The 16495-nt window shown below is 34.8% G+C and overlaps 1 protein-coding gene across 1 annotated transcript in view; it reads left to right on the top strand.

Annotated features, from left to right (window-relative positions):
- Nucleotides 1-16495, top strand: part of LOC133328946 (dual 3',5'-cyclic-AMP and -GMP phosphodiesterase 11) — a gene marked incomplete at its 5' end in the record, with an annotated part of 49867 nt that overhangs the window by 14629 nt on the left and 18743 nt on the right. Inside the window, one exon of the mRNA XM_061537453.1 lies at nucleotides 9512-9667. Coding sequence (XP_061393437.1) covers nucleotides 9512-9667 — 156 coding nt within the window. The remainder of the gene's footprint in view (nucleotides 1-9511; nucleotides 9668-16495) is intronic.

Below are 16495 nucleotides of genomic sequence, written 5' to 3'. Positions count from 1 at the left end.
TACACTATGCAAAATTTCCCGCAAATTGAAATATATATATAGGGACTTTGGTGCACCATTTTTATAAAATCGGACGAAATTATATACGAGAGCTATATCTAAATCTGAACCGATTTTTACGAAACTTAGCACACTTCATTGTGGACCTACTTCAGTACCCTATGCCAAATGTCGTGGAAATCGATCGATGTTGGTGTCCCATTTACCTTAAATCGGACGAAACTATATATGGGAGCTATATCTAAATCTGAACCGATAGTCTATGCAAAATTTCGTGCAAATCGAAAGGTATATAGGGACTTCGCGGCACCATTTACATAAAATAGGACGAAGCTTTATACGGGAGCTATATCTAAATATGGACCGATTTTCACGAAACTTAGAACACATCATTCAAGACTCAATTCCGTACTCTATGCAAAATTTCGTGCAAATCGAAAGATATATAGCGACATTGGTGCACCATTTACATAAAATCGGACGAAAATATATATGGGAGCTACATATTTATCTGGCTACATATTTATCTTGGCACACATCATTCTCGACCTAATTCAGTATCCTATGCCAAATTTGGTGCAAATTGAAAGATATAAAGCGACATTGGTGCCCTATTTACCTTAAATCGGACGAAAAGATATAAATGGAGCTATATCTAATTCAGACCCGATTTTCTTCAATTTCAATAGGAATCGTCCTTGGGCCAAATAAGTGACTTGTGCCAAATTTCATCCAATTCGGATCATAAATGCGACCTGTACTTTGTTTACAATTTAACATGGACAGACAGACGGACGGACATGCGTAGATCGACTCAGAAAGTGATTCTATGCATATTCTCAAAAGGAACCATGTGTCTATCTCGTTTCCTTTTGCCTGTTACAAACATATGCACAAAGACATAATACCCTGTACCACAGTGTGGTGAAGGATGTAAAAACGACTTGGTAGTTCTTCTGAAAAATATTTAAAAACCAGTGAGCGGAGCAGTATAGTCGGACGGGACCGACCATATGATACCCTACACAACTTCCACGAAAATCCTACTTTCTGTGGTTCTATATTCTGAGCATGGACAATATTTCGCGATATTTACACCCTTCTGACCGATTAGAAGTCAGATTCCCTTCACCGTGGCTTGTGTTGTGATGTTCGGCTTAAAATTATGTTTTCGGTGCACTTGATCCCAATATTATTATCTGATCATCATCGAAAACCTTGACCAAACCTGGAACCTCACGGAACATTTTAAAGCGATCAGCGATATATTTTCGCCCTCTAGTGTGGTAATGGGTTACTAAATAATATTTGAATACTTAAGCATATTTAAGTGTAACTCCCGCATTCGAGTACCTACGACAATATAATTGGTATCAATTTAAAGGTCAACCACTCCAATTGGATACACTATCAACTTCTCGGGTCTATGTCCTTCATAGGTAAATCTATACGCTATAGAAACCAAATTTTGTCATTTTTCACACAAAAGTCAGGGTCCATTTGACCGGCTAAATATTGACCGAACTTTATCAAAACAGGCATGCATATTCTTTGGCCCTATCCTCTACTCCATATAAAATATCGATGATCGGGACATAATTTCGGTCTCTGAAGCGATCAGAAAAAATGACAAAAATTAAGTATTTAGTCCATTTCATCCCCTAAATATTAACTGATCTTTACCAAAAACAATAGGGGTCTTCATTGACCAGAACCCATCCTACATGCAAAATTTCGTGAAAATTGGTCTATAACTGTGGCCTGTATCGTGTTTACAAATTATAATGGACAGACGGACGGACACACATGTCTTGATCGACGCAGCTAGTCGAGATACGACGATCGGTATACTTAAAGATGGGTCTAGGACCAATATTTCGCGGCGTTACAAACTTTTGGGGCTGCACAAAGCCATAATACCACGACAACATAGTTGTGTAGGGTATAAAAACTTCGCTTTGCTAATCCTTTAAAAAAATATTTTTAAAAAATCTACGCCGTGATAGTTCTTCGGATTTTTTTTTTAAATACGCCTTGCTAGTCCCTCGAAACAATAATTTTATTAAAAAAATCTGCACTTCATATATTCTTCATTCTCAAACCGTCCTCAGCAATTTGCTCTTTCTAATCGTATTCAATGTATAAATAATGAAATTCTATCCTCAAAATTGTTAATAGTATAAGTCACATTGTATTTTTCAAAAATTTTAAATTCAAAACAAATACAAAATTTTGTTTAAAAAGACAATCGTCTTCATTTACTTCATTACCATCAACATTTGCATTCATTTCACTGGCCAAAAAATTAAATAAATAAATAAATAAATGCGCTGCGGTAATTCAAAACTTAATAAACAAAAGATAAAACAGCGACCGGCCAACTCGTCGACCGCCATCAGTGTCAATGATAACTCGCAAACAGAGAGAATACAACAGAATGACGGCCCCACCATTCACAAGATGCGAAAACAAAGCAGGCATTGAGGCGTAGCTTCTTAAAGATCATAAATTGAAATACAAATATGATGAAGATGAAATATAAATACACACCCAAAGATGACTTTAAAAAAATGCCGCAACAGTGCATAAATTTCCATTCCCACCCAAAAAAAAAAAAAAAAAGGAAAAAAAACTGAAAAAAATATTCAAGTAAAAAAATATATATTTTTGAAATAAATATTTAAAAAATTGGCAGTTTTGTTTAAAAAAATAGTACCATAATTAAAAAATCCAAAAAATTCCATTTCTCATATTCCCTTATCCGTACTGTAAGCTTAGGTACTCTCTTTTTATACCCTCCACCATAGTATGGAGGGTATATTAGTTTTGTTTTTCCGTTTGTAACGCATCGAAATAATCATTTCCGACCCTATAAAGTATATATATTCTTGATCAGCGTAAAATTCTATGACGATCTAGGCATGTCCGTCTGTCCGTCTGTCCGTCTGTCTGTCTGTCTGTCTGTCTGTTGTAATCACTCTAGCGTCTAAACGAATTGAGATAGAGCCCCAAAATTTTGCATAGAGTCGTCTTTTGTCTGCAGGCAGGTCAAGTTCGATGATGGGCTATATCGGTCCACGTTTAGGCATAGCTCCCATATAAGGGTACCTCCCATTTTTCGGTATTTTGAAGTTCTTAAGCGTGTTTTTCAACCGAATTCGCTGAAATTTGGTACATTGGGTTCTTATTGGGTACTAAATGCCTCCACAAAAAATTATTAGTGTAGGTCCACTTTTTCTGGTAGCCCCCATATAACGGTACCTCCTAATTTTCGGTATTTTGAGGTTCTTGAGCGCGTTTTTCAACCGAATTCGCTGAAATTTGGTACATTGGGTTCTTATTGGGTACCAAATGTCCCTACTAAAAATTATATATATAGGTCCAATTTTTCTGGTAGCCCCCATATAAGGGTACCTCCCCATATCCAGTTTTTGGGGGGTTCTGACCGTATTTTTTCACCGAATTGGCTGAAATGCGGTACTTTGAGTTCTTATTGGGTAGCAAATCTTTGTACTAAAAATTATAAATATAGGTCAATTTTTTCTGGTAGCCCCCATATAAGTGTACCCCCCAATATTCGGTATTTTGGGGATCTTGAGCGCGGTTTCCAACCGAATTCGCTGAAATTTGGTACATGGGGTTCTTATTGGGTACCAAATTTCCCCTCTAAAAATGATAAATATAGGTCCACTTTTTCTGGTAGCCCCCATATAAGGGTACCTCCCAATTTCCAGTTTTTGGGGGGTTTTGACCGGATTTTTTCACCTAATTGACTGTAATTTAGTAATTTGAGTTTGTAGTCGTATATGGTAACAAATCTCCCCACCAAAAATTATTAATATTCACCGCTTTTTAGGGGTAGTCCCCATATAACCCCCTTTTTTATATTAAAATAGTTTACTGATTTGTTCCGTGTGTTGCGGTTGATTAGTCGTTACGGGGAATAGTCAATTTTTACCCTACAAAGACTATTTAGCCATCTGTTGTAAGCATTCCGCCTTCTAAGGATATTATGATAAAAAAAAACCAAACATGCTGATAATGAAATATATCGGCAGACATTTAGGCATATTCTCAATATAGTGATACCTCCTGAAGGAAAGAATTGAGATAAACAATTAAAATATTTGGTTCAAAATTGGCATATACCGGTCATTAATTAGGCATAGCCCTCATATGATGATATCCCCAAATATTCACTATTTCCTACACTATGTAGTCAATATTGGTCCCTCTATAGGCATAGCCTCATATAACTTTGTAATCTAAATTACAGTAGTTTGAAGATTTCATACTCTACAATGCGCTATAAATATCAGTCCACTTTTTGGATCATAAAGATTTTAGGAAAAATCCCCATTAAAAATTGCCGAAGTTTGTATTTAATGTACATAATGGTTTACATAAATCGGTATTATCGGAATGTGCTCACTTTTTGGTATGTTCCCTATATTTTCATTGCATGTATCTGTCAGTATAACTATGGTGGAGGGTATCCAAAGTTCGGCCCGGCCGAACTTAACGCTTTTTCACTTGTTTATCCCATCATATGATATCCTTACTAATAAAGGGCTTACATACATTCACATTTAACCTTTTCTACTGTTAACTGATAATGAGGCTGCACAATTTATAGGCCCCCTAAGCTCTAAAGGCAATCCAATTCTATCCACATGATCTTAGCAGCTACTTTCAGTAGTCCCTGCATGTTATATTACCCTTACAAAGTTGGGGTTTTTTCTCCACATCCCATTTTACTGGCACCAAATATTTATGTCACCCAAGAGTATTGCCATACATATTCATCTGCATATATAGATATGTATGTGTGTTTGTTTTGCATTTGTTATAGTTTTTTTCAACATTTTGTTGCATCAACAAAAATATATATATAAAATGCATGCAAGTGCAACGTTGTATGCTAATGGCAAAAAAATTTGTTCTTACAACATTGTTTTACATTCCATTATATGCACACACACACATGCACATCAATACTCACATACTCATCCATGGATTGCATTTAAGCCATGCATGTGTATCCTTTCAGCTTTTCGGCTTTAGCATTTCGTTTTGTTATCATCATCTCCCATTGAAAGCTTGACAAATAAAGAAAAATTTCTTTTCTAGAGAAAGAAAGAACACAATGTATATGTCTTCGTATGTGAGGGGATAATAGGGTGGATGGTAACAAATATTTTTTTAAGAATTCAACATAATCCAAATTTTTAAAAAATAATTTTTTGGATGGATGAAAAATGGATGGACTATCAAGGCGCAGATTTTTAAAAATAATATTTAGTAGGACTATCAAGATTTAGATTTTTAAAAAATAGTTTTTAGAACGACTATCACGGTGTAGATTCTTTAAAAATAATTTTTAGAAGGACTAAAAAGCATAGATTTTTTGAAAATAATTTTTAAAAGGACTATCAAAGCGTAGACATTTTAACAATAATTTTAGAAGGACTATCAAGGCGTAGAATTTTATACCCTTCCCCACACTGTGGTGTGGCAAAAGGAAACGAGATAGACCCACAGTTCCTTTTGAAAATATGCACAAAATCACTTTCTGAGTCGATCTATGCATTTCCGTCTGTTGGTGTTAAATTGTAAACAAAATACAGGTCGCATTTATGATCCGATTTGGATGAAATTTGGAATAGGATGAAATTTGGTCTCTTACTTGACCCAAGGGCGAACCCTATCGAAACTGGGAAACATCGGTCCAGATTTAGATATAGCTCCCATATATATTTTCGTCCGATTGAATGTAAATGGTGCACCAAAGTCCCTATTTATCTCTCGATTTGCACGAAATTTGTTTCCTGGAAATCGGTTCAGATTTAGATATAGCTCCCATATATATTTATACCCTACACAACTATGTTGTCAGGGTATTATAGCTTTGTGCAGCCCCAAAAGTTTGTAACGCCGCGAAATATTGGTCCTAGACCCACCTTTTAGTATACCGATCGTCATATCTCGACTAGCTGAGTCGATCTAGACATGTGTGTCCGTCCGTCTGTCCATTATAATTTGTAAACACGATACAGGCCACAGTTATGGACCAATCTTCACGAAATTTTGCATGTAGGATGTGTTCTGGCCAATGAAGACCCCTATTGTTTTTGGGAAAGATCGGTTAATATTTAGGGGATGAAATGGACCAAATACTAAATTTTTGTCGGTTTTTCTGGTCGCTTCACAGGCCGCAATAATGGTCCGAACATCGTGAAGTTTTCATGGAGAAGGGGGTCGGGCCAAAGAATAAGCATGCCTGTTTTGATAAATATCGGTCAATATTTAGCGGTTCAAATGGACCCTGACTTTTGTGTCAGGGACATAGACCCGAAAAGTTGATATTTTATCCAAGAGGAGTGGTTGACCTTTAAATTAATACCAATTATATTGTTGTATGTGCTCTGATGTGGGAGTTACTCCTAAATATTTACAGGTATCTCCGTATTTGTATGTTATTTAGTAACCCATTATCACTCTAGAGAGCGGAACTATAGCGCTGATCGCTTTGAAATGTTTCATGAGGTTCCAGTTATGGTCAAGGACAACGCCTATAATTTTCGGTGATGATCAGATAATAATTTTGGAATGAAGTGGACCGAAAACTTAATTTTTTGTGTTATTTTCGAGTCGATCTACAACAACACAACCCACGGTGAAGGAAATCTGGACAATAACTGTACTGAATACTCGTAATATTCGGAAAATATGTCAGTGTGAGGAAGAGGCGCTGTTTACCTCTAATCGGGCTAGAGTGTGCAAATATCACGGAATATTGCCCAGGTTCGGAATACACATCCGTAGAAAATTTGAGTTCAGTGGTAGTTGTGTAGGGTATCGTATGGTCGGCCCCGTCCGACTATACTGCTCCGCTCACTGGTTTTCTTCTATTTTATGTAAATAGTACATAAAAGCCCCTTTATATCCTTAGATTTTCACAAAATTTTGCATAGCGTACTGAATTAAGCCAAGAATAATTTGTGCTAAGTTTCGTGAAAATCTATTCAAATTTAGATACAGCTCCCATAAAAATTTTCGTCTGATTTAATGTAAATGGTGCATCAAAGACCCTATATATCTTCCGATTTCCATGAAATTTGGCATAGCGTACTAAATAAACCCTAGAACGATGTGTGTTAAGTTTCGTGAAAATCGGTTCAGATTTAGATATAGCTTCCATATATATTTTTGTCCGATTTTAGGTATATAGTGCACCAAAGTCCATTTATATCCTTCGATTTGCACGAAGTTTGGCATAGCGTACTGAATTGAGTCAAAAATGATGAGCTGTAAGTTTCGGAAAAATCTGTTCAGATTTCGATATAGCTTCATCATATATATATGTTCGTCGGATTTTACATAAATGGTGCACCAAAATCCTAATATTTGTCCTATTAACACGACAAAATTTTGCACAACGTATCGAATTGAGACTTGAATGTCTTTATTGCGTTTTGTTGAAATTGGTGCAGACTAAGCCATAGCTTCCATATGTGATTCGAACGGGTGTCTGATTGAGATTAAATTTTTGACAGTGCGGCGTACCAAAATTTGTACCATGGTACGCAGATCACTCTAAGTCTGGCCAAATGAAATTAAATTTAGCATAGGTTGCAAAAAGGCATGAGTATGTTCCTTCGAGGGAACATTGACATGCAATTGTAAGGACACATATGTAGAATATACCCAAAGTAGTGAAGGGTATCATATAGCCGGAGGGTATGATATAGTCGGAGGGTATCATATAGCCGGACCAGTCCGACTTTATTGTTTTCCTTACTGGTTTAAAAATAATTTTTAGAAGGACTATCAAAGCGTAGATTTTTTAAAAATAGTTTTAGAGGGACTATCATGGCGTAGATTTTTAAAAAATAATTTTAGAGCGACTATCATGGCGTAGATTTTTTAAAAATAATTTTAGAGCGACTATCATGGCGTAGATTTTTTAAAAATAATTTTAGAGGGACTATCATGGCGTAGATTTTTTTAAAAATAATTTTAGAGGGACTATCATGGCATAGATTTTTTAAAAATAATTTTGGAGGGACTATCATGGCGTAGATTTTTTAAAAATAATTTTAGAGAGACTATCATGGCGTAGATTTTTTAAAAATAATTTTAGACGGACTATCATGGCGTAGATTTTTTAAAAATAATTTTAGAGGGACTATCATGGCGTAGATTTTTTAAAAATAATTTTAGAGGGACTATCATGGCGTAGATTTTTTAAAAATTATTTTAGAGGGACTATTTTTTTAATACTTATTTAGTAGGACTGATACTAGATTTACTAATTTTTTTTTTGTAAGTACATTAGATTGTGGATTTTTTGAAAATATATTTTATTTTTTTAAATTTTCTCTCCCTTTATCCACCCCAATATTTAGTAGCCTTTCGTTTCATATATATATGTCAAAATATATTGAAATATGACCGTTGCTGTGCAGTTGCATTTGAGAAGTTTTCTTTTTTGGGAATCGACAATGTTGTAAATCTTTTTGGACATTTCTCTTGATCTGCTTGCAATTTTTCTTTTCATTGACAACGCTTTCAGTTTGAATCTCCGGCTATACATGTAGTGTGAGTATATAGAACATGTGTACGACAAGTTAGGGATATAAGGATTCAAACATGTGAAGACAAATATGGACATTACATGCAGTTGTTTTTTTTTTAATATCTTTTAGTACCGTTATTTGTTAAAAAGTCAAAAGCAAAAGAATTTGACACACACACATACACAAAATAAAGAATACGAAAGAAAAGATTAATTATACTCTGAGGAAAGGAATATCCAAAAGATGTGAGATTCATATAAATGATACGAAATTGTCTAAAGGGACAAGGGCGTAGAGAGATATATATTTAGGAGGATATTTGGTTTCTTTATAATTTAAAAGATCAACTATGTGAGCAAAATTATAAATTTATTTAAATTCATCATATCCAGAAAGACAAGGATTCAATACACACACATATGAAATAATACAATACTCACACAAATGAAATAATAGAACAGTGGCGTAGTGGTTTATATTTGAGAGGAAACGAAAAATTTTAAATACCAACTATTAGAGCAAATAAAGAGTTTAAATTAAATTCTTTATCTACAGATTTTTTAATATCGTCCCCTCAATTTTCGTACGCCTCTGCTTGCCTCCAAGCGTTATAAACGTATCAAACTGACCAAAACGAAAAGACCATCATCGTCATTACTTAATGATTAATGGTTACAATTAAATTTCATAATATATGACATTAATAAATGTGTTGGAAATTATGTGCTGACCTTGTTGCCGTTGTTGTTATAACAATCTCTTAACATCTTATATATCATTAATTATTACAAGCTTAATCCTTATGAGTAATAACCTTAAGGACTCCCTCTCACTTGAATCAAACAAATCTCTTAAATTACTTAAATTCTTTTTTATATACTTTTTTTGCAATTTTTTATCCCTCTTTCTCTTTTTCCTATCTTCCCAAACAGGATGAACGTTTTAATTGTAAAATCGATACGTTGACCGGTTATCGTACAAAGGCATTACTTTGTATGCCAATCAAGGACTCATCGGGTGATGTCATTGGTGTGGCCCAAGTCATTAATAAATTGAATGGAGAATGTTTCTCAGAAACTGATGAAAAGGTAAGTCTAGAATAAAAACAGAACAACAAAAACAACACTAAAAATAATAATAACAAAAACATGAAAATATGTTCTTGACCTGGTGACAAATACATAAAGATATATGTTATCCTTAGACACAATTCTAAAAATAAATAATAGATAATTTTTTCTCTAATGTTAAGTTAATAAAACGAGAATATGTATGTGAGGGTGGAATAATGAGTCTATAATGAATATAATTACCAGATTTGTTGGAAAAAAAATATAATTATTCTATGATCATAGGAGCGCTCCAAGAGGACCTGGTTTAGAGGTCTGTTATAAACAAATTCAAGTAGGCCATATATGATCTCCAGAAGTTAAAACCGGAAGTTTTCAATTATTGACTTTTGGGAGCTCTTATATAGACAATATCTAACTGGAAGATCTCCATATTCTCTTCTCTCAATAGGGGTTCTTATAAAAAATAGCTCCGAAAAGAATTATTTTTATCGTAGGCCATCATAAGCTCTTCAATTTATAGAAGACCTCTCGAAAGTTGGTTTCTCTATAAAACAGTTGCTAAAGGTGTCATATTTATAGAAGAGCTTCGGGAGATCTTTTACGATCATAATGCTTTTGGAACATCTCTGGAAGTGATTTACTTACAGGCTTATAGGAGCTCTTCTAAAAAGAAAATAAATCAGACAGACCTCCATAAACTTATCCTTCAATATGAGAGTTCCATCGGCCGAGTATTTTGTATATCAAATACCAAATGGTATTCTATATACAGTAGCCCTCAATAAGCTCATGAACTAATAGATGATCTATAGAAGGATGTTTTCTTGCAGAGGGTTTTATATTTAAAGACCAGCTCCAAAAGATCTGCTTGTAGCCTTCTATGCCTCTGAATAAATTACTTCTATTTTAAATAATCAATCAAACTCCGAAGGTTCTATTGCCTGTATAAATGTTGAAATTGGTGGGTCTTCAATCTATAGACGATAGAGAGGACTTTCCTAAATACAGGACCTTCCTATGTCATATTTTGTTTTGCAATGTCATATTTTTGTCGAAGTAAAGTTTTATCATAGAAAAAATCCGAAATTCAATTTTTCGTAAAATAACCTTCATCAGGTCCATCAAAATGATGTAAAATTTGAAGGAGGCATTAATAGATCGATTTATAATGGATAGTATAGGTGCATTTACCCAAAAATTGGGTATAAACTCATTATCTGACGAACCACTTGACATAGACGGCCAAAATTTAGCTCACATGTTTTTTTATGTCCAAGCGAATATTGGTATGGGTAATGGGGTCTCTGGGTTCAAGTTTTGATATAGCCCCCATATAACCGTACCTCGCGATTTAAGGTATTTATTGTTTATTAGACTCACTTTACGATCAAATTAGCTATAATTTGGCACAAAGAGTTATCTATGGGTACCAAATAACCAACGTTTTCTGGTAGCCCCCATACAAAAGTACCCCTATTTTGAGTATTTACCCAAAAATTGGGTATAAACTCATTAACTAGCGAACCACTTGACGTAGGCGGCCAAAATTTGGCTCACATGTTTTTAATGTCAAAGAAAATATTGTAGTGGAATATGAGGCCTCTGGTCCAATTTTTGATATAACCCAATATTTTTATAACCTTCACCACTCTGTGGTACAAAAATTGGGTATAAACTTTATGATATTTTTTTCATATAGCGCCATATAAACCCATATTTTTATACCCTTCACCACACTGTGGTACAGGGTATTATGTCATTGTGCATATGTTTGTAACAGGCAAAAGGAAACGAGATAGACCCATGGTTCCTTTTCAGAATATGCATAGAATCACTTTTTGAGTCGATTTATGCATGCCCGGCCAAATACAGGTCGCATTTATCATCCGATTTGGATGAAATTTGGCACAGCCCAAATTAAGTCTAGAAAGATGTGTGCTAAGTTTCGTGGAAATCGGTTCAGATTTAGATATAGCTCCCATATATATTTTTGTCCGATTTAATATAAATGGTGAACAAATGCCCCTATATATCTTTCGATTTGGACGAAATGTGGCTTAGCGTACTAAATTAGGCCTAGAATGATGTACGTGAAGTTTCATGAAAATCGGTTAAGATTTTGATATAGCTCCCATATATTTTCGCCCGATTTAAGGTAAATGGTGCGCCAAAGTCCCTAAAAATCTTTGGCATAGCGTACTGAATTGAGTCTATAATGATTTGTGCTAAGTTTCGTGAAAATCGGTTAAGATATAGCCCCCTATATATATTTTCGTCCGATTTAAGGTAAATGGTGCGCCAAAGTCCCTAAAAATCTTTCGATTTGCACGAAATTTGGCATAGCGTACCAAATTAAGTCTAGAATGATGTGTGCTAAGTTTCGTGGAAATCGGTTCAGATTTAGATATAGCTCCCATATATATTTTTGCCCGTTTTAATATAAATGGTGAACAAATGCCCCTATATATCTTTCGATTTGGACGAAATGTGGCTTAGCGTACTAAATTAGGCCTAGAATGATGTACGTGAAGTTTCGTGAAAATCGGTTAAGATTTTAATATCGCTCCCATATATTTTCGCCCGATTTAAGGTAAATGGTGCGCCAAAGTCCCTAAAAATCTTTGGCATAGCGTACTGAATTGAGTCTATAATGATTTGTGCTAAGTTTCGTGAAAATCGGTTAAGATATAGCCCCCTATATATATTTTCGTCCGATTTAATGTATATGGTGAACCAAAGTCCCTATATATCTTTCGATTTGCATGAAATTTTGTATAGCGCTCTGAACTAAGTCTAGAATGGTATGTGTTAAGTTTCGTGAATATCGGTACTGTTTTAGATATAGCTCCCATATATATTTTCCCTAAATATCGTTCGTTCAATTTCATGTCAATGTTCTTTCGAAAAGGAGACTATCTGGAGACGTCTGTTAGGAGACTATGTAGAATATACCTAAAGTGGTGAAGGGTGTTATATAGTCGGCCCAGTCCGACTTTACTACTTTCCTTACTGGTTCTCTTTGAATGTGTACGTATATGACCCATAATCCTGACTATCCATTACAGCAAGTTTCTAACGACTTTATTCAATGACCTTCATAAGTCGTCGATCATTATCTCAATATTGATCCACTTTTGTGGGCAGCGACAAATTTAGCTTCTTTTGGTGGGGTTGGTTTGGTCAAGATGTTCAAACAAAAAAGCTGTAATTTAATATTTATATTTTAGGTTCAAATCTTTCTGCGAACAATTGGTAATTGGTATCTCGTAAAAATTTCAAATATCCTGCCATGATCAGGCATAGTCCCTATATAATGGTACACCTAATTGTCGTTATTTTGAAGAGTTCAGACATGTTTTACATTGGGTGGGAAATCTACCGAAAATATAGAAACAAGCATTTTCCGACCGAAGTGACTATTTACTACCATGACGTAGCCTACAACTCCCGAACGATTTTATTGGTAAAGGGTATAAACATTTCGGCCGATACTTGTCATTATTGAAGTCTCTATAGCTATTTTTAATAAATTTTAGAACAGTTTTTTAATAACAACATTTTTATGCTTTCAATGTCTAAACCCATAGATTTTTCTAATAGAATCAATAAATATCCAATGCTGTTAGTCAGCACACTTACCATACCCTGTCGTTTTTTTTCAATTGTTTTCGCATTCAACGCAATTTTGTTCGCTATCTTTTCAAGTTTCCTTCCAAAACTATTATGTTTAGCAAAAAAAATTAAATGCTTTTTAGTTTAGTTTTGTACGAAAACTTTATTATCTCATACGCCATGACATACCCATTCATTCCTTGAATTGGAAACAGTGAAGACATGTTGTATCTGTTAAAACTTTATAACACAAATGAAACATGACCACTAAGTTTTTAAGGAGAGAGGATGACGGTGGTAGGAGACAAAACTTTAAGGATTTTTTGACCAAAGATGAAAAAGTTTTCTATTTTTTTACGTATCTTGTAAACAAAAAGTTTTCTATATTTTCGAAAACTAACAGCATGAAAATCTAAAAATTTTGACAAAACGCTAAAAATAAATTTCTTGTAACGAGACATAGAACTTTTGTGGTATAATAAGCAAATTAAAAAGCCACTAAATGTTACAGACTTTTTGGGGAAGATTACCTTTTGTTAGGGTATCACTATTACATGAAAACTGTCTCTTAACAATCTCACACATACACACGTTCAACTGCAGGTAGTTTGCAAACACTAACGAGAAAAACCACCAATTAGTTGCAAAAGTTTTGTAAAGTTGTTAATTGTTTTTCGACAGGGATTTTACATAGTGGTTATAAGGGTTGTTGATTGTTGTGGAAAAAGGAAGATGAAGTTAGATTTGGAAGTGACTCTTTTACCCAATATAAGTTCGGGAATTAAGAATAATAAATATCATAAACAATCGATTTTGCACAGATAGTAGTTGCGACTAGTTCCCGTAAAAGAAAATATTTCAATGATATACAGGGTACCCCGTTTGATATTATCGACTGAAACATTTTGTACTGGGAGGGTATTGTGTTCATATTTGTGCGTCCAAACAACCGTTTTAGAACCTTTCCAGTGCAAGTTTTTCTTGCTACGGGTCCTTATTCGATTTGTCTTTCTCTCTGTCCAAAAACTCCGCAGTGTTGTGACTCCTCGGTAGCATTAGGTTAAACACGCCAAATCCAGTCAATTGAAATATGTTTTGCTTTTCCCGATTCTCCTGGATTGCGTTGATGTTATTAAATTTTATGTATTGTGATCATATTGTTGCCGCCTGAACACATGTTTAACACCTCTCCAGAGCAAGTTCTTCTTGCTGCGATTGCGTCTTCGTTTTGGCTTGCTATGTGTCCACATTTTTACGATTTTTGTATTAACGATTTGCTTCAGTTCTATTGTGGATAAAATTTAAAAATGTATTAAAGACTCGGACTACTGTCAACACTATATAAAAATATATACATAACAGTGTAATTTTTATTAACCTATATCGATAAAACTTCAATCAGGCCCTTCTCCATGAGATGAACATTCAAAATACCTAAAATCAACGGATAATTTTTATATAAAGGCATCTTAATAGTAAATTGCTGCCAGAAGAAGACGAAATACCAAACAACAGACACTCAAGTTAGAATAGTGTACGATGTCATAGACGATAACACGAGACCTGTGTTATGAAGAACCATAGACGTATATTGAAAAATACCAGAACCAAGGTCCCGGATTAAACTCACCTATAAGAGGCTGGACATTTATATGAAGGCTATACCCAAACACCGACCCATATTAAACAATTTTAGTAGGATGACTTACTACCCAATGAGAACTCAAAATATCAAATTAGGGCCACCTCTATTGAAAAATATATTTGAAATCGTCAAAATGGCTAATATTAGCTACCATTTATGAGATCATCGATCGGAGAAGCAAATATATATAATTACAGACTATTGAAAACCCTGTCAAAAAATTTCCGAAATCCGAAAATATGAGGGCAATTACCACACTTGGACCAATATTGATAATGTTATTCCTCAGCCTTATGCCTAATGAGAGTATATAATCTCATTTACAGTGACAATGAGCCTCATCGAAAAATTGGTTTAGACCCCATGTTTCTTTGGGCCAAATCAGTTTCAGAAAATTTGGTGTCGATTTACAAATGTCCGTCCGTTGTCCGTCTGTCTGGCTGGTGCACACGATAAATCTCGAAGGGAATAATCGATTTCATCAAACTTTGCACATCTTATTATTTCTTTCAAACATACTTGAAGTTCGAAGATTGGGAATATCGGTCCACTCCTTCTGGTACCTCCCTAACAAAATGGTCAAAATTTTGTAAAAAATTAATTGTATTATATTATGCGAACGAACTACCGATTTGAACCAAACTTACAACCTCTTATCTTTACCAAGACTAGTTCATGTTTGTAAATGGCACTCATAGATTCACTCTTTCTGGTACTTCCCCCACAAATGGTAAAAATTGTCAATATTTGTAAATACAATATCAGGCTAATGGAATGCCCGATGTGAACCAAATTTTGCACAACCCATTATCTTTACGAAGTCTAGATTAAGTCCGAAGATGGCACGAATAGGACCACTCCTTCTGGCGCCTCCCCCACAATTGGTCAAAAATTTCAATATTTAAAAATTCTATATTAGGCGAAAGGAATATCATATTTGATAGAAACAAATACCTTACATAAAGCGAATAGTAAAAGTTGTATATAATTTCGAAGATCTCCGCAAACCAAAGGCTGAGGGTATATATCTGTTGGCAACACCGACAGACTCTCCTTATGTGACCCATCCGTTAAGTCTAAATTTGGCTGGTATCTCACGAAAAAATGCTTAAATTTTGTCTTCCAATGCGTCAATTGAATTGGGCTTGTCTGTATAGGCATGACTTTTAACATAGCTCCACCAAAAATAGTATAAAGGCTTTATATCACATTATCTAGACGGCCAATTGACCGGTCCCGAACAAGAAATAAAAGGTTCATCGAACTCGCCTATCAATAAGTCCATTGTTATGCGCGCTGTATGCGATGTGTCAACGTCTTGTCGAACCAACTATCATCCAAGTTAAGCACTTGCTCTTGGCCCACCATTCACATTTATGTTACGATTCGAACGTATTTCGGATTTCGAAGTATGGCCCCATGAGGCCATAAATCGCACTAAACACAGACATTAACTGACCTTCTCTCAAAAATCGATAATTGTGCTTATTTGCGTACCCATTAACCCAAAAACAGCTTCATTGCTGAATAGAAATTGTCAAAAAACAAATAATGGATGTCCCGCCAACTTTTCAATAGGCCTTACC

The sequence above is a fragment of the Musca vetustissima genome, unplaced genomic scaffold (genome assembly GCF_032173495.1).
Source record: "Musca vetustissima isolate MV318-11 ecotype Yass unplaced genomic scaffold, APGP_CSIRO_Mvet_v1 utg33934, whole genome shotgun sequence".
NCBI classification, from domain to species: domain Eukaryota; kingdom Metazoa; phylum Arthropoda; class Insecta; order Diptera; family Muscidae; genus Musca; species Musca vetustissima.
The sequence above is the reverse complement of the archived record's forward strand: the minus strand, read 5'-3'. Positions and strand labels throughout refer to the sequence as shown.